Source organism: Pongo abelii, chromosome 2 (assembly GCF_028885655.2).
Source record: "Pongo abelii isolate AG06213 chromosome 2, NHGRI_mPonAbe1-v2.0_pri, whole genome shotgun sequence".
Taxonomy (NCBI): Eukaryota; Metazoa; Chordata; class Mammalia; order Primates; family Hominidae; genus Pongo; species Pongo abelii.
This window is the reverse complement of record NC_085928.1, coordinates 30,829,449-30,853,821: the sequence shown is the minus strand read 5'-3', so window position 1 is coordinate 30,853,821 and position 24,373 is coordinate 30,829,449. Positions and strand designations below refer to the sequence as shown.

The 24,373-nt window shown below is 38.0% G+C and overlaps 1 protein-coding gene, 1 long non-coding RNA gene and 1 pseudogene across 2 annotated transcripts; 1 reads left to right on the top strand and 2 right to left on the bottom strand.

Annotated features, from left to right (window-relative positions):
• Positions 1-16,208, bottom strand: part of LOC100450434 (citrate synthase, mitochondrial-like) — a 40,049-nt pseudogene extending 23,841 nt beyond the window's left edge.
• CCDC54 (coiled-coil domain containing 54) lies at positions 15,224-19,645 on the top strand. Its single transcript, XM_002813328.5, has one exon. The coding sequence runs from the start codon at positions 18,598-18,600 to the stop codon at positions 19,582-19,584; it is 987 nt and encodes a 328-aa protein (XP_002813374.1). The 5' UTR covers positions 15,224-18,597; the 3' UTR covers positions 19,585-19,645.
• A 1,843-nt stretch (positions 19,646-21,488) lies between these two features.
• LOC112132774 (uncharacterized) lies at positions 21,489-23,407 on the bottom strand. Its single transcript, XR_002914500.3, has 2 exons — positions 22,936-23,407; positions 21,489-21,721 (listed from the first exon to the last, which is right to left on the bottom strand). It is a non-coding gene; the product is annotated as an uncharacterized LOC112132774 (long non-coding RNA).
• Positions 23,408-24,373: the final 966 nt, after the last annotated feature.

Below are 24,373 nucleotides of genomic sequence, written 5' to 3'. Positions count from 1 at the left end.
GAAAAGAGAGAGGTATTCCAATGTCTTAGCAGCACAGTTCCAAATGGCTTACTTCTGCCTAATCATTCAGATGTTAACTACAAAAATAGTACTAGTGTGTGATAAATTATGGATAAAAAGGTGGTGTAGGGCAAGCTCCGATCAGACTGACCTTTATGCTTAAATCTCAGTTCACGTAGTTATGAGCAATTAAATTTTGGGTGAATTTCTTAACTTCCTTAGTCTTCCATTTCCTCAGTAAAATGTTACTACTTGCCTCATATGATGATGAGGTTTTCAGATATGACAAGTTCCTAAAATATAGTAAGGATTCAGGAGATTTTTATCAAGTCATTTCTTTTTTACTAGGTTTTTTTCTTGTCCAGGAAGAGTAATAGTGTTCTGAGGGTCAGTTCTCCAGCCAAGCTCCAAAATAGACCTCATGGCTTATAAGGCAACATGAAAAAAATAAGCTGGTGCTCAATTCATGCTTTGGTTAAACCAAGTAAAACCTAAATAGCCAACAGAAATAATGAAAAGCAAATAGGATGTTCAAGAGTCTTCGTTATAATCATATATGACATTTTTATTTCAAAATGCATTATTTAGGCCAGGCGCAGTGGCTCACGCATGTAATCTCAGCACTTTGGGAGGCTGAGGCAGGGGGATCACTTGAGGTCAGGAGTTCGAGACCAGCCTTACCAACAGAGTAAAACCCCATCTCTACTAAAAGTACAAAAATTAGCCGGGCGCGGTAGTGGTAGGCGCCTTTAATCCCAGCTACTTGGGAAGCTGAGGCAGGAGAATCACTTGTACCCAGGAGGTAGAGGTTGCAGTGAGCCGAGACCACACCACTGCACTCCAGCCTGGGCGGGTGACAGAGTGATACTCCATCTCAAATAAATAAAACAAAATAAAATAAAATAAAATAAAATGCATAATTCTAAACCTAACAGTAATTAAACATAAAAGAATTGTTAGTACTGTTGGAGGATATAAATAATAAATTTTAAAAAGAGGTAAATGGCTATTAAACAGAGCAATTAAATGTTTGAGAATTAGGAAACAGAGGCAACTATAAAAACAGGCTCCAAAAAATTTATATTGAAATGGTTAATATCGAAAATAATGGAACTTTAAGAAAGTATGCGTATGTTATAAGAAAATATCCAAAGCAGGAATTCAGATATCTAACCACCTAAAATATCTTGTTGTACCAAAAAGGACCAGTTTTCCCTCAATTCATAGTCACATTTAGCAGTTATTTGTACATTTTTAATGTTTAATATATTTTTAATTAAAAATAATATATTAATGTGTTGTTTGATCAGTATTTACTGAGCATTTAACTACCAGCAATTACCGTTCTGGCTCCGTACAAGGACAAAACTGCATGGATCATGGTTTTTGCCCTCAAGCAAAGACATACACTATAATATGATTTTAATTAACTGTATAAAAAGATGTGTGATCATACAGCCATGCAAGACACAGCATATATCAAGAGTATAAAAACTGAGAAAGAAGAGACATCTGGAAAGATCAAGGTAAAAAGACTTGAACCACGTTGCTATTCAAAAGTGTAAAGACCTTTCTGGGGTTTTTCTGATCTACCCTAGCAAAAATAATAGATTACATGTATTGATTTCTGCCTAGTACATGGAACAGGCACTGTGTCAAATTCTTTAAATATCTTACTATTGTTTACAATAACCTTGTATGGTAGGCACTTTTAAAATCCCATTTTCTAGATAAGGGATTAAGAGACTGACTTGAGCTCATTCAGCTACCAAGTGGCAGAGCTAAGTCCTGAACTTAGGCAGGCTATCCCAAGAAAAAGCACTTCATCATGCACTGTACTGCTTCATAAGCATCCAAGCATACTGCACATTTGGTCCAACGTGAACCTGTCTCAAATAAACTGAAGATGACACTTGCTGTTTGTGTTCTTTGTAGTCTTACTTCATATCCTGCTGCAACACGAGCTCATGGTCTTTATTTACAAGTTGCCCCCAAAGCTTCTAGATTCCTTTATTTCAAGGACTGAGTCTTATGTTTGTATCTGCATCTGTTCTAACACATATTTTAGCATGTGATAAATTTCAATGTAGTTCTTTCTATATGCCGAGCCCTGAGAATAACTGGTGAATCTGTGAATTTCTGCCATTTCTGCTTATTATTGAACTCAATCTCATGAGTGAAGTATCTGTAGCCACCAGTCTTATTCTGGTTAACTTAATTAAGACATTTAAAACATACATATTGAACTCAAACTACGTACATGGCATTGATTTAGATTCTGTGATGGATACAAGAAGTTTAAGACACAGTCCCTGTTCTCAACAAGTGTATACTTCAGCTGCATAAAATATAAAACAAATATGTAAAAGGTAAATAATTCAAGAGTTCTATTTCTACACGAGAATAAAATCAAGCTCATCACAGGGTGTTACATGATGATGAATTTGTTAGGATATTATAGAAAAAAAGAGGTTCTGTAGTAAAAAAATAATTTAGAGATTCTAGATTACATATATTCAAGTAGTTTTCTTTAATGCACAATTTCTCATCGCCTTTATTATGGCAATGTACATTGCAATCTTGCAAGAGCGTTTCATTCTTTGTAATGTTTTCCATATTTGTTTTAAAAAATGCTATGGTCTGAATGTCTGTGTTCCCCCTAAAATTCATATGTTGAAATTATAACCCCCAAAGTGATGGTATTAGGAGGTAGGGCCTTTGGGGAGGTGATTAGGGCTTGAGGCCTCTGATAATGGACTAATGCCCTTACAAAATAGGCCAAGGGAGCTAATTTGCCACTCCCATCATGTGAGGACACAAGACGAAGGGGTTTCTATGAACCAGGAGACAGCCCCTTGCCAAATACCAAATCTGCTGGCACCTTAATCTTGGACTTCCCAGCCTCCAGAACTGTAAGAAATACATTCCTCTTGCTTATAAGATCCCCAGTCTAAGGCATATTGTTACAGCATCCCCAATAGACTAAGACACAAAGGAACACTGGTTTTACAAGATTTCATTGCTTCTGTGGAAAAAAAGTTGTCCACTATGGAAAAACTTTTAAAGAACTAGTCAGGAAGTATCATTAAATAAATAACATGCATGCAACAGCCTTTATATTCCAAATTCATGGGCCACATTTCCCATGGCAGCCTTGCACAAGAGTTGAGACATAGTCTCACAATTCCCACCAATGCACTCCACTAGTCACTCCCTATGAATTCAATATATGTGAAGAAACATTTTTGCCATCTTTGGAATGAGAAAATCAGTTGTATAAGTTTAAGGAGGAAGAAACTACTGTGATCTGAAATGAACCAGCTGCAAGGAGGAGGTAAATGTTGAACTGAGCTTGGAAATATGAACAAGAAATTCCTTCATTAATTCTAAAACTTCAACCTTTTTTTTTTTAACCTGGATGAAATTATTTGCTTACTCAGGCTTTCCTGAAGTTAGGTATTCAGGAGAAAGGAAGGTTAGGGAACAAAAACGGAAATAGATGCACAGCCAAATATAATTAGGTGGGAGAGAATTACTAAATATAGTAATTCATACATCAAAGAACTTGTGAGAACTTCAGAATAAGCACCTTTGGCGTGACCTGAGTTTCTCTAGGCAGGCCTCCCCAGCAGTTGTGTATGGGTAGAATAATATTAATGGTCACATCTCATATTTCCTGCCTCTTTTTCTCACCTCCATAGCAGACATAAATCAGTTTCATGCAAAACAAGCCTCTGCAGCCATGCCCAATTATCTCTAGAGGTCCTGAAAGGGTATCTCAAAGTTTTCACAAACTATCTTATGTTCAGCCTGTGGCCTAATTCGCTATAGTCAAACACTGAGAGAAGTCAGGGAAAGTACTTATGTTCACGCCAATAGTCTTGTTTTTTGCTACTTCTCAAACTGCAAACACTTGAGATGCCTATATGTCATGGCCTCCACTGTAATTCTCTTGGAGCTAAAGTCCCTCTGCGTCACAAGAATAAGTTGCAAGAAGAATGACCCTGATGTGATTTGGCTGTGTCCCCACCCAAATCTCATCTTGAATTGTAGCTCCCTTAATTCCCACGTGTCATGGGAGGACCCAGTGGGAGGTAATTGAATCAAGGGGGTGAGTCTTTCCCATGCTGTTCTCATGATAGTGAATAAGTCTCACAAGATCTGATGGTTTTATAAGGGGAGTTCCCCTGCACATGCACTTTGCCTGCTGCCATGTAAGATGTGACTTTGCTCCTCTTTCACCTTCTGCCATGATTGAGAGGCCTCCTGAGCCATGTGGAACTGTGAGCCAATTAAACCTCTTTCCTTATATATTACCCAGTCTCATGTATGTCTTTGTTAGCAGCATGAGAACAGACTCATACAGTCCCTCTCCCTACTTTGTGTCAACATGTCTGGACATGGTGGCTCATACCTGTAATCCCAACAATTTAGGAAGCCAAGGCAGGAAGATTGCTTTAGGTCAGAAGTTCATGACTAGCCTGGGCAACACAGGGAGACCTGGTGTCTATAAAAATTTAAAAACTAGTTGATCGTGGTGGTGCACACCTGTATTCCCAGCTACTCAGGAGGCTGAGACAGGAGGATCGCTTGAGACCAGGAGTTCAAGGCTGCAGTGAACTATGATCATACCATTGCACTCCAGCCTGGGCAACAGAATGAGACCCTGTCTCTCTTAAAAAAAAAAAAAAAAAAAAAAACACGATTGTCTCTGCTTTTTGCTCCTCACGTTCCAAAGTCACCAGTGAAAATATTTCCTTCAGTCTCTGTTTGAAGAACCTTGCTGGAAGTCAATTCCCCAGGGGTCTCTCACATTTCTGCACATCTTGTGAGCAGAGGCACTGGCTAACTTTGTTCCGAATTATTGTTTTAGTGATGTTTGTATGGCCAACAGCCCTGGAAAATAGAGTGTCTTTCTGTGAAACAGAGGGAAGATTTGTGCAGGCTTCACCTAGCCCTTTCGCATCTCCCTCTGGGAACTGGAGAAAGTGGAGTCAATTCAAACATGCCGACTACTATGCCATGAATAATAAAGCCCTTTGTCTCTGATCCAGGAGTCTCATGTCTTCTGCCAGCATCCACAAAACTGTGGCGAGCTAACTTGTTAGGATGTTTCACAGTTATTGACACACCTTTCATTACAGGATTCAGACAGAAGTTCATGACAAGAACCACTGACTACGACAGACACTGTTGTCCTTGGCTACTCTTCCTGGGTATTCCCCAACTAGTCTGGGAAGAGTAGGAGTATTAGGGCCTGGCCATTTCTGCTTGTTAGTGAGCTCAATCTCATGGACAATCTTTGCTCCAAAGCCCCCTGTTGGATTTTCTGAGACTTTGTCTAATCTGTAGGCATTTCCTGCCCAATACAATTCCTCTGCCTTTTATATTTCATAGGTGTTATCTCTAATAAACTGCTTGTACTCCCAACTCTGTCTCAATGTCTTCTTCCCATAGAACCCAACTGACATGCCTAGTCTCCAGCTATAGACTCCAACTGACATGCCTATCTCCAGCTATAGACTCCAAAACAAAACTTTCTTCCTTCTCTGAGAGCACCCCATTTGAATAAATTCATATACATTAACACCTTATATGCATACTCAGTTTCTCCCAACATGACCAGACATGTTATTATAAATCCCAGTTTAGGCCCAAGTTGGAAATTCCATTGAATAAAAAATGCACAATGTAGCTTTGTGTACTAAAAATGATTACGTTAGGATACATTAAGTTCATGAAACCCTTGTTTAAGATAAAGGATGAACATGTATAGTGCATTTATGTAAGATTAGAAAACTCTTAAATTAGATGTTTATAGTATATTAATATGTGCTATATTTTAAGTCTAAGATGTCATTAACTGCAAGCACGCTGTTAAGTATTTATTAAAAAAGAAAAGCATCACCAACTAATATATGACATAATACTAAGATGCCACCTATTGTAAGACAAATTTCGATTTCAGGGATATGAAAATGTGCAAAAACATGCATTTTAGAGTTAATGACATGCAGTATTAGATGACATGGGAGTTTTCCTGGACTCAGATTATTTGCACATTTCTAAAACCTAAGCACACATTATTAAAGAAAGAATCTCCAACTCCTGAATTATTTTGCTTACCATGTGGCAATTCATAATTAAATAGATAATATTTAATTTAAATTAATAACCAAGTGTTAGACAGCAATCAAGTAAATTTGTTAAAAAGCTTCAAGCTTACTAAGCATATAAAAGTAGGCTTACACTGTGAAAATGGGATGTAATTGAATAATATTAATACAACAGCAGGGTTTTTTTTTAAAAAATTCAATAAAAATTAATCAGGCCAGGAGTGTTGACTTATATTGTAATCCCAGCACTTTGGGAGGCTGAGGCAGGAGGATTGCATTTAGGCCAGGAGGTCGAGACCAGCCAGGACAACATAATGAGACTCTTTCTCTATTAAAAAAAAAAAAAAAAAGCCAGGTGTGGGGGCATGCATCTGTAGTCCTAGCTATTCAGAAGACTGAGGTGGGAGGATCACTTGAGCCCAGGAGTTCCAGACTGCAGGCTGCAGCGAGCCATGATCTCACACTGCACTCCAGCTTGGGTAACAAAGTGAGACGCTATTTCTAAAATAAATATTTTAAAAATAAATAAAAATTAATTAAATCTACTTTCTGACCCGTAGATGTGCTTTTTCTAATATTGGAATTAGAATGGAATTAAGATATCATTAAGCCTCATCTCATCATTTTTCTGAAGATCACCATGAAGCACAGGCGGTGGGGTATATTTCCTTCCACGTAGTTAATGACAGAGCAGAACCAGAGCCTTCTGCTGATGAACCCAGGGCTCTCTCTGCTACCTCACCATACCAAACTCCAGGCCATCATACTTACACTAAACAAGACTTGAAGGCTGCTCAGAGAGAAAGTATCTCCCTCCCTTAGCACAGAGAAGAATGGTTACTTCATTGCCACAAGTCATGTGGAAGCAAACAAATAGTGTAGGCCTAGAACTAAGAAAGAGAGAGAGAGTGAGAGTGAGTGAGAGAGAGAGAGAGAGAGAGAAAATACCTTACTTTGATTTATTTCTTTTTCTTCTTCTTAAATCATGACCCTGCTAGGAGATTATTGGTATCTGCCAGTTCTGAGAAAGAGGTGGATGGTTAGAGCTGGGGATTTATAAATTGAGTGTAGGAAGCAGGCTTCCTTTTCCCACAGCACACCTCCAGGAAGAACCAACTGTGATGGAGCTATTGTGAAGTTGGAGAGATGATGAAGAGTCAGAACCAACTTCAGTCCACATCTTCCACCCCTGACACCTAGGGTTTGTGAGCACCTGGAAACAGAAAATTTGGCTATTCTGTAAGAATAGCAAACGAACTGGCTGGGCATGGTGGCTCACACCTGTAATCCCAGCACTTTGGGAGGCCAAGGCGGGCAGATCACTTGAGGTCAGAACTTCGAGACCAGCCTAGCCAACATCGTGAAACCCCGTCTTTATCAAAAATAGAAAAATTTGCCAGGCGTGGTGATGCAAGCCTGTAATCCCAGCTACTCAGGAGGCTGAGGCAGGAGAATCACTTGAACCCAGGAGATGAAATTTACAGTAAGCCGAGATCGCGCCACTGCACTCCAGCCTGGGTGAGGCGACAAAGTAAAGTGAGACTCTTGTCTAAAAAAAAAAAAAAAGAAACTAAAAAACTTTGGTGAAATCTTGTTTTATGTTCAAGACAAATAAAAAAGAAAATTTCAATGATGAAGACCTCAAAAACAAATGAGACAAAACCAAAAATAGACAAATGGGACTTAATTAAACTAAACCACTTCTGACAGTAAAAGAAATAATCAACAGTGAAGAGACAACCCACAGAATGGGAGAAAATATTTGCAGACTACACATTTGATAAAGGACTAATATATTCGAAATCTATAAGAAACTCAAATAACTCAACAACAACAAAATAACCCCATTAAAAAGTGGGCAAAGCACATGAACAGACATTCCTCAAAAGAAGATATACAAATGGCCAAAAAGCATATGAAAAAGTGCTCAACTACATTAATCAACAGAGAAATGCAAATCAAAACCACACTGAGATACCGTCTTACACCAGCACTTGTATCCCCTAAATCTATACAAATTAAAATTAAATTAAAAAGTAATTTAAGTAATTAAGTAATGGCAAAAACCGCAATTACTTTTGCACCAACTTAATACTCTTCACATTAGCAAAGATATGCAATCAATCAACCTAAGTGTCCATCAGTGGATGATTGAATAAAGAAAGCGTGGTTTTTATACACAATGAAATATTACTCAGCCATAAAAGAGAATAAACTTATGTCTTCTGCAGCAACGTGGATGGAACTGAAGGCCATCATCTTAAGTGAAGTAACTCAGAAAGTCAAATACTGCATGTTCTCACTTTTAAGTGGGAGATACACACGGGCATAGAGAGTGGAATAATAGACATTGGGGACAAGGAAGGGTGGGAGGGGGATAAGGGATGAGAAATTACTTAATGGGTACAATGTACACTCTTTGGACAATGGCTACACAATATACTCAGGTAACACAATTGCACTTGTACCCCCTAAATCTAAAAAAAAATTTTTTTAAAGAAAAGTTCAAGGTTGTATTTAAACATTTCTTCTTCTCTCTTTCTGTACTCAGTTTAGACTAGTCTGGCAGCATGAGCCACCTACTAGCCTCTCACTCCCTCTCCTCTGAACTGGGGTCAGTTGATCCCACAGGACAGTGGGGATGTCACCAAGAGACCCAGCTGGCAGCCGGCTTCTGGCTTTCCCTCCTTCTTCAAGCAATATTAACAATTTTAAAAGGAAATTTCCTCACATAGAAACTATACCTAGATTTTACAGGATCAAAATGACAATGGTTGAATTAAAAATAAAAAGAGACATTTAGAGAATAAACAGAAAGGGAAAAGATGTGGTCACCAATAACACTTGTTTCTTCTTCCCATATTTTTAATTCCTCTATCTTGGACAGCAAAATGCTTGGTTGCTAAGTTCACCAATTCATAAAGAATGCTCTTGTTCTGACACAGCACCAAGTACACGATAGACATTGATTAAACATTTATTGAATGCTTATGATGGGCCAGTGCTGAACTATTTCTCAAATACATTTTCTCATTTAGTTTAATCCCCTCAAAAACTTTATGAAATACTATGATTCCCATATCACAGATAAGAGCATACAAAATTTTAGAAACTGACCGAAATGCCTCTATCTGGTAATTCTCATAACACCATTTTAAAAAAGCGGCTCAGTATGGTTTTCCCGTGTTTGCAGTGAAAAGAAAAAAGAAAAGATGTACAGTCACGTCAAAATTATAAACTCTGTACCTAAAATCAAAATTTCAAATTCATAGGCTTCTCACCAAATGTAGTTCACTCTAAATAGTATTTACTCGGGGCTACTCCAAAACTGCAGGCTAAATAATACCATCCAAATTTGCAATGATTACAAATTAGTCTATTTTGTTGAGCGTATGAAAAGGTGAGTAAATTATGCTATTATTCTGCTCCCAATTTCTACAATAATTGAAATGGTCAGAAGAATACAGTAGATCAGAGATCAAAATATCACCCTTATGATGGACGTAGCATAGAAGTGTGACAACCATAATCTTCCTAATACCCAATCTCAGAATTGGATTGAATCTCGAGGCTTCTCCCTGTGCCTCCTCCCCAAACCCCACTCCTGATCTTGAGGGGCAGCGTCTGCCCTTATTCAGCTGATGGCATGGAGTACAGAATGAAGAATAAAGAGTGCCCTTGGCAGGCAGGCAAATCCCAAAGACAAAGGAAAGGAGGAGGAAGCTGAGCTATGCACGCCCAGTTCCTCAGTCCAACCTCACAACCAGCAAAGGCATTCCCCTCCTCTGAGGGGGTGGAGAGAGGGCAGAAGTGATATGCTAATTCTTATCCCTCCTTGTGGAAACTCCAAGTCCCAAAAGGGAGGTATCACCATCCTACCCATCCACCCACCGACATATATCCTGTGCGACTAGACTGTGGTCTATTCCATCCTCTTCATTTGGGGCATGTTGGGCCTCAGGCACTTCACAACATGATTATTTTATTCCTAACAGTCAGTAGCGAATAAGACGTAAAATGACATAGCTCTGCTGTGGGTAAGCTCAAGGTTTTAAAAAGGAAAAACTTCATTGTCACTTGCATTATATATGTAAAATACACAAATACGTGTATAGATATGTAAATTCTATATCTAAAAAGGAAAAAAATGTCCAATGGTGACACAGCATTAAATGATTTAATAGCTAAGGATTTTATTTACATCTCAGAATAAAGGAATGCCAAAAGCTGATTCACTGCCCCACAGTGATGACTCAGCAGGTAGGTAGGAAGAGGAAGGAGTAGGCCAAAAAAGGGGTGGGGAAGGTGAAGCAGGTTCTGCGTTTGATAACAACAGCCCCCCTTTTTAAATGTTTCTGAAAGAGGAGAGGGAAAAAGTCAAAATTAACAATAACTTTGTTGTCCCACAAAGCCTCTCCTTTCCTACCCACTCTAGGAAATTAAGAAAGTGCACACTGGAGGAGTCCCATTGAAAATGTCGGCTCTTCCACTGCTGTAGGCAGTTTAGGTCTAGCAGTTAACTTCTGAGATTTGGAATCCTCACTACCAAGTTCCATTTCTAAAGGCCATTAGAATTTCATAATAAAACACTGGATATAACATTTCTGTTATTCCTTAGTTCCTTAGCAATAAAATCAAGACATTTAATTTTGCAGATCTGACCCCTAAACAACTCTTATAAAACATTTGCTATGCTCCCAACTGACCGCAAAAGATATCCAGCCCAGCCTCCAACATTAATCTCGGTCGCTTTATATCAGAGGCACACACAGAATTCCCTCCCTGAGTTTATGTCATTTCTCTTGGTTCAAACTCCTCACTAGAAATGAAGCACAAAACACTATATATTTATTGACAGCCTGGTGGCTCATAGCTTGCACCAAGCTAGTTTGTTTAGAAGAAAAACTAAATAGGGTCCTTGACTTCATGGTGTGTACAGCACAGAAGACCTTTTTGACTTTCACATGTCCAGACCTCAGTTGTTTTCAAGGATTTCATTCCCAAGCCAATACATTCCATGGGGATCTTCCTCCTTTGTTCCTCAGATAATCAACTGCCTGCATTCTCAGCACTTCACATATTCTAAGTTCTTGAATTAAACCACCTAAATGCTCTAGCTCCTTCAAATCAAAAACACTCATAAAGGGAGCCTGAATAATGTTTGGTCCTCCTGCTCTTATTGTCAGGATTTTAACCTGGGTTATATCTTATGGTGTCCATAAAGGGCTTTGAGGATTGGGATGGCAGAGGTCTGTGTATCTGTCCCCTGATGAACTTATGTGCAAATTTGTGTGTGTATGCTAATATTCTGTATTAGTTCATTCTTGCACTGCTATAAAGAAACACCTGAGACTGTGTAATTTAAAAAGAAAAGAGGTTTAGTTGACTCACTGTGTCACAGGCTGTACAGGTAACATGGCTGGGGAGGCCTCAGGAAACTTTCAATCATGGCTGAGGGCAAAGGGGAAGCGGGCACGTCTTACATGGTAGGAGCAGAAGAAAGAAAGAGAGGGGAGAGGAGAGGTGCTACACACCTTTAAACAACCAGATCTTGTGAGAAGTCGCTATCTCAGGAACAAGGGGTAAATCCAGCTCCACGATCCAATCAGCTCCCAGTTCACACCATGCCCCACCTCCAACATTGAGGATTACAATGCGACATGAGATTTGGGTGGGGACACAAATTCAAACCATATCAGTGCTGTTTTCTGAAAAAGCATGCAAAACTTTCATCGGATTCTCAAAGGAATGCTGGAACCCAGATCTTCTGCTTTACTAAGGTTTAAGCAATTATATCACTTTCTCAATCATTTCAATGAGCCTGGATATCCATTTGACTTCAGCTCTACTTTCTAACAACAAAGAATGTGATTTCCAGCAATATGTTCTTATTTTTAAATGCCATTTAAAAATGTAAATGTAAAGTTCAATGGAAGTTACAACAGAAATTTTTGCCTATCTTAATATGTAAATTGCCCAAGGGCTCAGACCAGTTTCGTTTCATTTTACACTACATGGTGGAGGAGAAACTTCGGCACCTAAATAGAATGAGCAGTAATTACAATTCTCACAAGTTACAGTGAGAATTGTAGCCATTAGTGCCAAACACTGAAGATGAAAATTATTGAAATATGTATTTAATACAACTGTCTTGTCGCTGTACTTTTTTTTTTGAGACAAAGTTTTGTTTTGTTGCCCAGGATGGAGTGCAGTGGTACAATTTTGGCTCACTGCACCCTCTGCCTCCCAGGTTCAAGCGATTCTTATGCCCCAGCCTCCTGAGTAGCTGGTATTACAGGCACGTGCCACCATGGCTGGCTAATTTTTGGATTTTTAGTAGAGACAGGGTCTCACCATATTGGCCAGGCTGATCTTGAACTCCTGACCTTAAGGGATCCACCTGTCTTGGCCTCCTAATCGTTCTACTTTTTTGTTATTCAATACTTACATTACTTTAAGACTACAAGAAAGAGACTCAAACTTCCAGAAAGAGATGTACCCACCTCCCCCCAAAAAATAAAATTCTCAATCTTACAGTTAAACATTCCTAAACACCTTTTGTATTCTAGTTGGCTTTTGGCATAATAGAAACAGGAGCCTTCAATAAATATTTAAAACAATGGATAAATATTTTCTCCTCAGATTATCATAGTTATAGTTATAAAAACCTAGGTAGAGAAGGAAGAAAAAAAAAACCCACTTCATTTTATGATTGCCTTTTGGGCATTTTCCATTTTGTGTGTAATCATAGTGCACAAGCAGAAGGAATACATTTGGGAAGTTAAATAAGATCTTTGTAATCCAAACCCATGCAGGAAAAAGGATGCCTGTAGCTTTAAACAGAGAAAGGAAATGATTCCAAAATCAAACTGCCGAAGAAAAGACACTGCCAAAACTGTGCATAATAAGACGTTTACAGTTCTTAAATAAGAGGTATAATACACAATTTAAAATTAGATATAATAAACATTTTCATCTTAATTGTGACCCCCTTCAATGTCAACATATGGCTTTACTGCTGTTCTCATTGTATAGATGGAATGAAATGGAAAAATAATACACCCAAGATAGAGAGGACACTAATAACAGAAAGCAAAATACAGTCAAGGGATAAATACACATTCACTTCACAGAGATATGGGTGCAAATTCCATTAGAAACATAAAATGCCATCATAATACATGTCTCTCAAGGTGAGCACTATTAGGAAAAGCCAGTGCAATGTTTCACTTTATCACCTTTAAAATGTCGGAATAAGAAAGAAGATAGCTCCTTGGATTTTGTACTCCAAAGTACTACAAAGCATCAGGACAACTAAAAAGCCAAACAGGAAAACAGAGTTTTTCTTAAAATTAAGGCTATACTAACATAGTAACATACCCAGAGACGACACCACTGCAAACTACACAGTATAATAATTAGAAATGGGAAGACTAACATTCTCCAATTTTTATACTTTATGATTTCTGGATTTGTTCACACTTAAATCCCCATTTCCAATGTGATCACTATTTATTCTCTAGCTTTTAATTTTTGGTTTCCTAAATGAAGAACAATACGATTCAGGAACAAGACAGCAAGTTGACACTGTGCTGCACCTGTCACGTAATGGTTTCCAAAAAAGATCTGCTAAATGATATAAATTCAGTGAAACAAAGGTGTTTAAATAGACTAACTCACTGAATTTATTCACCAGTTCCATTAAAGGAAAGAGGTGAATGGTTAAGTGAAAACAAATCTCTTTCAGTTTCCCTTTATTTTTCCAGACATTTATTTTTATGGCTGCATCAATTGTGCACATCGAGACTTATAAAGCACTATAAGAAGAGTGTCAATCATAAGCTAAAGGGAGCAGAGGTTTCAAGGTGGTATTTGAGAAGGGAAACCAAGAGGTGAAGTTGAGAATTACAGAAACCAGGCAACCTCATATAATAAATTACCAGGGAGAGCCAAGCGTAACAGAAAGAACTGGAGGAAGATGACAGGGAAGACAGATCAAATAAAATACTAATGTGCCCCCAGGGTTATGGAACTAAATGGTGAAGGGTATGTTTAGATAAGCCAGAGAGAGTTCATTGTAAATTTGGAGTTCACAGTATAAGACGACAGAAGTAAAGAGATAAGTGCCTGAGTATCTAAATTGATGACAAATGCATTCTCGGGCAATCCCACAGAGGTGTGGAGAATACTCTGATACCCGATGGTTCTCTAGAGGTCTGAAAGACTTAATATGTTGCACAGGGAATACATATGCTATGTACTTTAGTCACCTCTAGGACCAGAGCCATCAACACCACCCCTGTCACCATCATTACTGGGCTCTCTCTCTCCATTCCATAGCTGTTTCCAGGTATGTAATTACCTCCATCTCTCTCAATTTACTGCCACTTAACTGCTTCCAGTCTGTGGGGAGCAATTATTAAATCCTATCCCAAAATTGCTAAATGATCCCCCAGGAACTGAGAAAAGATATTCCCATTCTGAGTCAGTGTATCTCCTTGCTGTCCATAGAAATAGGCTCAGGAGAGACCCAATCAACATCTTGACAATCATCCACAGGTGCATTCATTCATCCTTTCATTCAGTGAATAAAGATTTTTTGAGCACTAACTAAATGTTAGGCTTTGGGTCATTGAGGATATAGAGTTAAAAAGTAAGTCTCTGGTGGTGCACACCTGCAGTCCCAGCTACTTGGGAGGCTGAGGCAGAAGGATGACTTGAGACCAGGAATTTGAGTCCAGGCAAGGCAACATGCCGAGTCTCGTCTCTAAAAAAAAAAAAAAAAAAAAAAAAAAACCCAAGTCTCTCCTCTCAAGGAACTCGGAATCTAGAGGGGAGATAGGCTCACCAACAATAACAATACAACATAGGTATCATTGCTAGATGGAGACCCATACCCTTGGCCGGAACCCGAAGAGCAGAAGTCAGCTTATTTCCCGTTATTCATTCACTTTCTGACTGTTCTCATAACTTCGCCCAAATCAATAGGCTTACCTCCTCCCGGTGCAACTTTTCACCACCTGGCAAACCCCAGATAGGCCAAGGCTCCCTTTATTGACATTACGAAGGAAGTAGTTAGAAACCCAGACAGGTTTATGTTTGTATCAGCCTATTAGATTTATTTGTTTTATAAAAATAGTAAGCATACATTCATATTTTAAGTTGAAAACTTTAATTTTTTTAATTCCAATTATTGTATTACTATGTCTACCACAGTAAGGAAAGTATAGCCCCCAAATATTCACTTTTACCTATAAATTAGAGCTTGTTCAACTTCTAAAGTCTTCACAAATTTCTGTATCAAATGCTTTTGGTAAATAAAATAACCAATGAAAGCTTAAATTTTCTCATAATGCTAAACAGACAAAATTTTAATAAAATAAGTCTTCTGTAAATATACAGTAGGATTTTAAAAAGAAAATGTCCATCTTTTTCTGAGTTGTACTAAATATATATTTTAATCATGATTGTGAGGCAGTAGAAGTAAAACACATGGACTCTGGAGCCAGAATGTAAGCATTTGAAATCCGACTCTGCCCATTTTTAAGCTCTATTACCTTAGGAAAGTTACTTGACTTCCCTGAACATAGTTAAGTAAGCTAATATTTAGAACAGTGTCCGGTACGCACCCAACAAGTCTTAGCTGTTATTAACCTGGAGGGAGTAATTACGACTAGCAGTCCCTCTAATTTAACTGGGAATTCTTGGAAAGTGAGAATACATAATACACAAACTGCCTCCAAATGTAATGAAATTTTAATAATACTAAATCTAACAATTAATGAATATGACATAGTACATTTCAGAGACGTTTCATTAAACATTTATTGTTTCAATCTTGCAGCTTTCTTTCAGTATTCTGAGCCCCTGTTTGTTTTTTTCTTCTGTTCTTAGGTATTTTCATTGGCCCTTAAAAACTGTATGGGCCCTAAGTACTGTGTCTGCAGAACTCGACGGATAAAATGGCATTAGCCAGAGTAAACGGGACGGCTGTGAACTCTAACCTTTCCAAGCCCCAAATGCCATTCCTGTGATAGTCTGCCTCTTGGAGAATATTTTCCTCAGCAAGTGTTTGGAAAGGTTTCTAGACATTTTCGAAAGGTTACTAAACAGCATTTGAAAGACAGGAGAGTAAGGCAAAATCCCAGATATTATTGATGAGCCAAAATTTTAAAATTACTGCTGGCAAAGCTCACTGTTTATACCAAATCCTGGGCCAACACTGACCTCCAATTGGGCACAGATAGAAGAAACAGTGATTTGGTAGAAGGTTGGAACTGGCATGGATCCAAGAGGGAATGTCCTTTTGAGTAGAACGGGACTGCTCCTTGAGAGACATGTGAATATCATGTCATTTTGATTCCAGAGTGTTCAGTCTAATGTGTTTAGAGAATAAAATTAAGTTTTTACCTCAATATATAAAATGGGCCAAATATTATTTAATATTTCAAAGGGTTTGAATTTCAAATACTGTTATGTAGAAAAACCTATAAGAAGAAACATGAGAAATGGCTGATGTTATTTTTAAATTCTAAGGCAGTGGCTCTCAATGTGTGGAACGCTTTGTGTCATGAGGCCACTCTGTATGTGTGACTATGAGGGCAAAAATATTTCAAAATAATCCTAGGACACCGTTTGTCTCTTCCACTGTGCTTACATTTGCCTGTTGAAAATTACATTGCAAAAGCAATGGTGGGTAAAACTGTTGATACCTTAGCATGGACCACAGCAGGGGTACCACACTGACTAACAGTGACTCAATCAGAAAAGGAAAAAAATACAAGAAAAACCAGTTTCACTCAAGAATGTCCTCAATGAAGCAGTAAGAATTTTTAATCTTATTAGATCTCAACCCTTCAGTACATCTTTTTTACATTATGTATGATATAATGGAAAGTAAGCATAAGTGCTTCTGCAGCTTAACAAAGTATATTGGTTTTCATGAGGAAACGTACATAAGTATTTGAGTTGCAAATGTATACTTTTTTCATGGAACACTATTTTTTCTTGAAAAAAGTCTGACAACAAACTACAGTGTTCATAGTTGGGCATTTGGCAAGCATTTTTGCAAAAAATGGATGGAGGGAATCTGTCACTTCAAGGAAAACAATAAACCAGCTTGATAAATTTCAAGATTTTCAAGCTAAAATTAGAATTTTGAAAAATTTGTATTTTTCAATACAAATATTGAGTCTTCTCAATACTCAAAGACTTTTCTGGTGAGATTGGTGGAGATATTAATGAATATGATATTTTGATATTATATAATACAATGAGTCAACATTTGGAAGACCTACATAATTCAGTGAGCCATTGTTTGCCAAATGACCAATACATGATATTACACATCTATTCAAAATAAAAAATAGAACCAGTGACTATTAATATAACAGAGTATGAAAGTTCATTGATTTGGCCTAAAATGACACATTGCAGCTAACTTCTTAAAAAAATATCATTTGTCAAATTTTCATAAAGTAGCAAAGAATGATATCCTCAATTATCTGAAAAGGCTATGAAAATACTCTCCCCTTTCCATTTACGTATCTCCATGAGGCTATTTTTTCTTCATATACTTCAAAATAATATATCACAACAGATATAATGCAGAAGCAGATATGAGAATCTAGTTATCTTCTATCAATTCAGGTATTTAAAACGTTTGCAGATATGTAAAACAATGCCACTCTTCTCACTTTTTTTTTTAGAAAACCAAATTATTTTTTATGAAAGTATACCACTTACGTTAATATGTAATGGGTTTTTAATTTTAAATTAATAAGTAATTATCTAAGACTTTCTTAGTTTTAATGTCTACTATAAAATGTAGGTAGATATAACCCAAATAAACAAAATCTGTGTGATTCTCAATAATTTTTCATTTTTTTAAATTTATAGTTATTTATTTATTTATTTATTTAGAGACAGAGTCTTGCACTGTCACCCAGGCTGGAGTGCAGTGGTACCATCATGGCATACTATAGCCTCCACCCTCTGTGCTCAAGTGATCCTCCCACCTCAGCCTCCCAAGTAGCTGAGACTACAGGCATGCACCACCATGGCTGGCTAATTTTTTTATTTTTTTGCAGCAACAGGTGTTTTTCTGTGTTCCTCAGGCTGCTCAACAATTTTTATGATTCAAAAAGAGCCTTATGACCAAAACCTTTGAGAACTGCTGTAGTTAAATGTGTTTGTTCTAAGCCAGCAGTCATTGTGACATCAGCAGCAGGTTAATGATTACCATATGAAGGATTCCATGCAGTTGACTATTATTTCACAGAGCTCTCTGGTTGGGCTGTTCTATAAGAAGCTAATCACCTAAGAGTGTCTATTGCTGTGGCTGATGATTTCCAGAGTGTTCTAAGATGTTATCAGGAAAGGCATCCAACAAATAGTAAGAGAAGGACCATTTCATTCGTACATTATTTCTTCCTGTGATTCTATGTTTTCCAACACCTTGCCTCTTGTTTCACCATGAAAGATGTACACACTTCACACCAAAAGGGTAAAAGCTGCTGCTAGGCAGATGTGGACTTCAAATCTCTCCAAGGTCAGACAGTCTCTTAAAAATGTTTACCACAAATGTAAGATTCGGCACCAAGATTCAACTGGATATCCAACTGTGACATCTGATGATTGTAATCAAGATGATGTTAGTTATGATGGAAAAATGAATCTTTCAGTAGTGCTCCAAGACGTTAAAACTGCTCAAGTTGAGCTTTTCAGCCAAATGACTGACATTGTCCATACGATACCAAAAGTCCAGGAAAAGACTGACTTGTATCAAAAACAGATGGAGGTCCTGGAAACCAGAATGAATGTTAATGAAGACAAACAATGCACAACTACTAAAGATATCCTCTCTATGAAAGAAGACATCAAGGCATTAAAGAAGAAGGTGACAGAACTGGAAAATCAGAATTACTGCTCCAGGATACATTGTCTAGAGATTCTGGAGGGAGAAAGGGGTAAAGAAATCACAGAACTGCTTTACAAACTCATACAACCAGCAACTCTGAAGAACACTTTGTCCTCTACAGACATGGAAATCTCTTCAGCAGAACCAGAGAAAGTGCCCAGTTATCCAAAGTCCACTGACCATCTTGAGAAAAAAACAATTTCTCCCCAAATGAAAACTCTGAAGAAACGTAACCATCAAAATGCATCAACGAGCTTTAAAAAAGCAAAGTCAAATATTTACATTTACCCAGACTTCAGTACATGGATGAAGCTAACTTTTGTTCATGGAGGAAAATGGACATTTTTCCTCAGTGCTACCAAGTTAGAAGAATTCATCCAGTGGCTTCTTTCTAGGCCAACCGTTCTTCCTGAGGAACCCCAGGTCATAACCCAGAGATACTGTCCATTCACTGGGCCTATTTTGAGCTTGACCACAATCTGTCTCTCCATCTTCAACAATATTTACCGCTTTATTTGTTCCTTAAAAGAAGAAGTAACTCGACTATAGAGTTACATTCTGCTTTGCTTGGCACAAAATAAATGTAACCTGGAGGCTCCAAGTATTCACACATTGGTGTGGTGGCTGTGAGTTCTTCGGTAGTTTGCTCACTCTGGGCCCACTATCTGCAGAGTTTCTCTATGTCTACAGTAAGTTAAGGCACATGATCTAATTGAACTGTTGTAATTCGTTTTCTCTCAATGTTCTTGTTTTCTCAAAGGCAATTCATGAGGACTCATCCTGGGCCCATTTTCATAGATAATTGGAAACAAAGAATGAAGGAGTCAAGGGCAATGTGAAGTATGTTTGGTGGCCTCCAAGTCAGTTTTCTATACACTTTGTCCTCGTGGCCTTTGTGGTTAAGGTTTGTGATACCAGAAACATACTCTACTGACAAGACTTCATTTTATTTGTTATTTATTTTTGAAATGGAGTCTCACTCTGTCACCCAGCTGGAGTTTAGTGGTGCAATCTCGGCTCACTGCCACCTCTGCCTCCTGGGTTCAAGTGATTCTCCTATCTCGGCCTCCCGAGTAGCTGGCATTACTGGCGCATGCTACCACACCCAGCTAATTTTTGTATTTTTAGTAGAGACAGAGTTTCACCATGTTGACCAGGCTGGTCTCAAACCCCTGGCCCCAAGCAAGCCACCCACCTTGACCTCCCAAAGAGCTGGGATTACAGGCATGAGCCACTATGCCCGGTCAGACTTTAGGTGGTATAGAGTGAAAAGGATACCCGTTGTCAAGGCTACTAAAGTTAGCAGTATAAAAATGAAAGGGATTGAAAGGCCAAGTTATTGCAAGGAACATATTCAAAATATTGGCTTTTTCTTTCAACTTCAGCTTCTTCTCTATCAAACAATTAGATAAGCAGAGAAAGACAATATGATACTGGGTAATTTTTACATTTTCATGAAAGGAGAAAAATACCATGTCCTATAGGTTTGATACAGGGGAAAAGGGAAGATCTAAGAAGGGGTGTGTGAACTAAGTTAAATCTTACCACTATAATACCATAAACTCTTATATGATAGGTTTTTGTTTGTTTGTTTGTTTAAAGCATATAGCCAAGAAGAGCTTCATTTTTAGATATAACAGGTGGTTGTCATTGTAATTTCTGAATATCATGCAGAATAATTGAAAAACAATGTTTCCTTCACCACTTAACTCAGTGAATGAAATCTACCTTCCTTTGTGGTCATATATTAAACCACAAATATTCCTGGCAAATGTACTACTCTTAATTATTTGCAGTCAATACTTTGAAAGGGGGGTTTTGGTAGTTAGCTGAGAACAAACGAAAGAGGACAAAGGACCTAAAGGTGGGCACAGCAAAAATTAAGACACAACTTTGTCTGATGCCAATCTGGGAGTAATTATATACCACATTATTTTTTCATTGACAAATATATTCTATTTGATCCTTCTTTACAAATTTATAGATATGTACATAATAACTTTTAGAATATGTCAAAATGCAGGGAATCAACCTAAATGCCCATCAATTACAGATTAGATAAAGAAAATATGGTACATATACACCATGGAATACTATAGACTGCCATAAAAAAAAAGATGAGATCATGTCTTTTTCAGGAATGTGGCTGGAGCTGAAGGCCATTATTCTTAGCAAACTAATGCAGGAACAGAAAACCAACTACCACATGTTCTCACAAGTGGAAGCTAAAAGATGGGAGCTCATGGGCACAAAGAAGGGCACAACTGATACTGGTGCCTACTTGAAAGTGAAGGTTGGGAGGAGGGAGAGAAGCAGAAAAAAATAACTATTGAATATTAGGCTTAGTACCTGGGTACTAACGACTTGAGTTTACCTACAAAACCTGTGCATGTACCCCAAAACTAAAATAAAAGTTAAAAAATAAAATAAAATATGTTAATATGCAACATACCTAATAAAAGCAAAGGTATTTATTAAATGAGTTTGTTTAAAAATGAGATAACTGTGCTTACAATGTATTGTTCTGTTAAAGGCACTAGCAATCTCTATGTATTTACTTACCACCAGAGATGTCCATAAGGAACAGCCAGCATTCTACTTCAGTACCTTAGGTGTGATGCTCACATTAGGACAATATCTAGGGAAGGCAGGCCATGACACAGGAAAATGACATCACAAATAACTTCTGGAAGAGAAAAAAGTGACCCAGCAGGTATAAGCCTGGGTCATCTGAGCCTCTGTATATCAGCACTGACTTTCATTTTTCCCCCTCACATGTCCCTTAGACAGCCCTTAATGTTTCTAGAGAGGCACGCAGTTTATGTGCACACGCTTGAGGATCAGAAGAGCAAAGTTCTCAACCTAAGTCCTAAATTTTACTCTTACAAATTATATTATTTAATTTCAATGAGGTTTGTTCTCTCAGCTGTAAAAATGTAATCATTATATGAACTTAGTAAATATTTTTTCAGTGTTCACTAATAATAAGGGATTGTGGAGGATAAAGAAAAGGTAGACATTCCATGTCTTGTAAATATAGAACATTAAATGGCATAAATAAAAAATGTACACAAAGAACTCTGAGACACGATAAATGGGGATGGGCAGCAAATAGCAATACTGCAAGTATTGCTGGTATCAGAGAAGAAACAAGCTTGCTGAGCCTTGTGGTAAGGAAGTAAAGTGAGGAGGAGGTGGAGGGGACAATGCAGCTGACAGAGGGAAAACCAGGAGCAGAGGGCGGGGGGCTAGTAGGGAATGTGGGATGTGAAAGCCACCGGACATTAGATAACATAAAGTACAGACAGGTTATTATTTCAACCCTTTTATGGATCTAATTTTTCTCTTCAGAGATTCCCACCATGTTAATTTCAACCTGTTTTCTTTACCTACATAAGAATGTTAGAGGGGGAGAAAGTGACTCTACGTGATTTTCTCAAGGTCTCACACTGTCCCTAGAGAGGATTCTGTTTGTCCTGTTAATGAATTGAGTTCCATGTGAGCAAAGGGAGGATTTTGCTTCTGAGCCAATTATTTATTGTCACCTAGACAAGATCTCACATGACTTGTTAAAATTATAAATCATCTTATAACTCAGCATGTGAGCAAATAACTTTTCCCCAGTCCTGGCTTTCAAGTTCACCTGCCTCTCACCAGCTCACCTCCATCCCTTCCGGCTTGGAGAAGTGGCGTTTCTCTAACCCACACTCCTCCACCAGTGCCTTGCAGAGTCTTCATCAATTATTCCCCCTTTCCCCTCCATCTTAATCACCACCTATCAGTTCTTTGTACTCCGCTTACAAAAATACTCACCTGGTTCCCTTGTCCTTGTGTTCCCCTCGTCTCCTGCCAATTTCCTATCATCTTTTTGAATGAGAGGCCCACCCTCCCTGTCCCCACCTTCCCTCTCCTCTTCTCTCCATGTTTCACAGGAGCATGTCTTCCAGAACGGTGCTTTCTCGTCTAGTTTTCTTCCCATCACTCTGGCAGAGCCTTCTCAGTTTTCTTAGATGATTCCTCTGCCACTAATCATTCTGTTAAAATATGGATACTTCACTTTCATGATCCCATATCAAAGAATTCCTAATCTAGCCTCTCCTGGGACGTCCTGACTTTTGGTACCAAATTACTACTTATCTTCTCCATTTTTGTGTCTACAAAAAAAAGTATATAAATATAATTAGACGAATGTCTATAATGTATAACAGTCAAACATGAAAGTCATTGTGCATTCACCAAAACATCTCAAATCATTGTTTTTGCTATTAAACACATCTATTGGGGAGGAAACACTCGGTGGTAAAAAGAGCAAAGACATTCAAAGAAGAACAGATTTTAGAATGACTATTTACTAAACATTTATATTATGTATCAGGCACTATGCTAGTTGGGTGTACAATCATGACCCTCATAACTATGTGATTTTGGCAAATTCCTTAAACCTTATATTCAGTTTTCTCAACTCCGAACTGAGAACAATTTATGTAACGAGACTCTTGTGTTAATTAAATGAAATCATGTGTATAATCTGCCAAGAATAATGCCTGATTTCATAGGTGCTTAGCATATGGTGGTCATTTCCTTCCTTCCGTAGGCTAAATGTCAATGGAGGGCATGAAGATGAACAGGACATGGGCCCTGCCTCAAGCAGCTCACATTCAGGACTCTGCCTCCTTTCATCAGCCATAAAGGACTCCAGACAAATAGAGAACAAAGTGACAGGCTAAATACAAATGCTTCAAACCAAATCTTGACTCCTTCATCCAAAGACAGTGTGATAAGAATAAGATGGGGTGTGAAGCTCTCCTCCTGGTCTGGGCACTCAACCAATATTCCATCATCTACAACAGTCGTTTGCCAACCTTTAATTGCACGCTGTATAAATAAGCAACAAAGAAAAGGATCTGGAGGGAAGGGCGGCTGAGTTAGGATAAATAATTTAGTTCAGTGTGTAACACTTGCTTGCATAGACACAGACACTAACAGCATTCTGTTCATTCAAAAACAATATTCACCAACATTTATTGAAATTTGACTATATACCAGGAAATAGCTGAGCTAGGTGTGAACAAACAGAGATACAAAGACATCAGTCCTGTCCTGAAAGAACATACTTTCAAATGGTGTTATTTCCAGTTGCCAATTATTTTGGTCTGTTGCTTAGATTTGGATTGGAAAACCACACACTTCATTTAAAACTTAATTTAGCTTTTTTGTGGGACACAAATCAAGTCCCATTTAGAAAAAGACATTGCTTTCCTAAAAGTAATGTTTTAAGGTTAATTCATCAAGACAGAAAAATATAGTTTTTTTCTAAATGCTTCTACACACCTTCAAA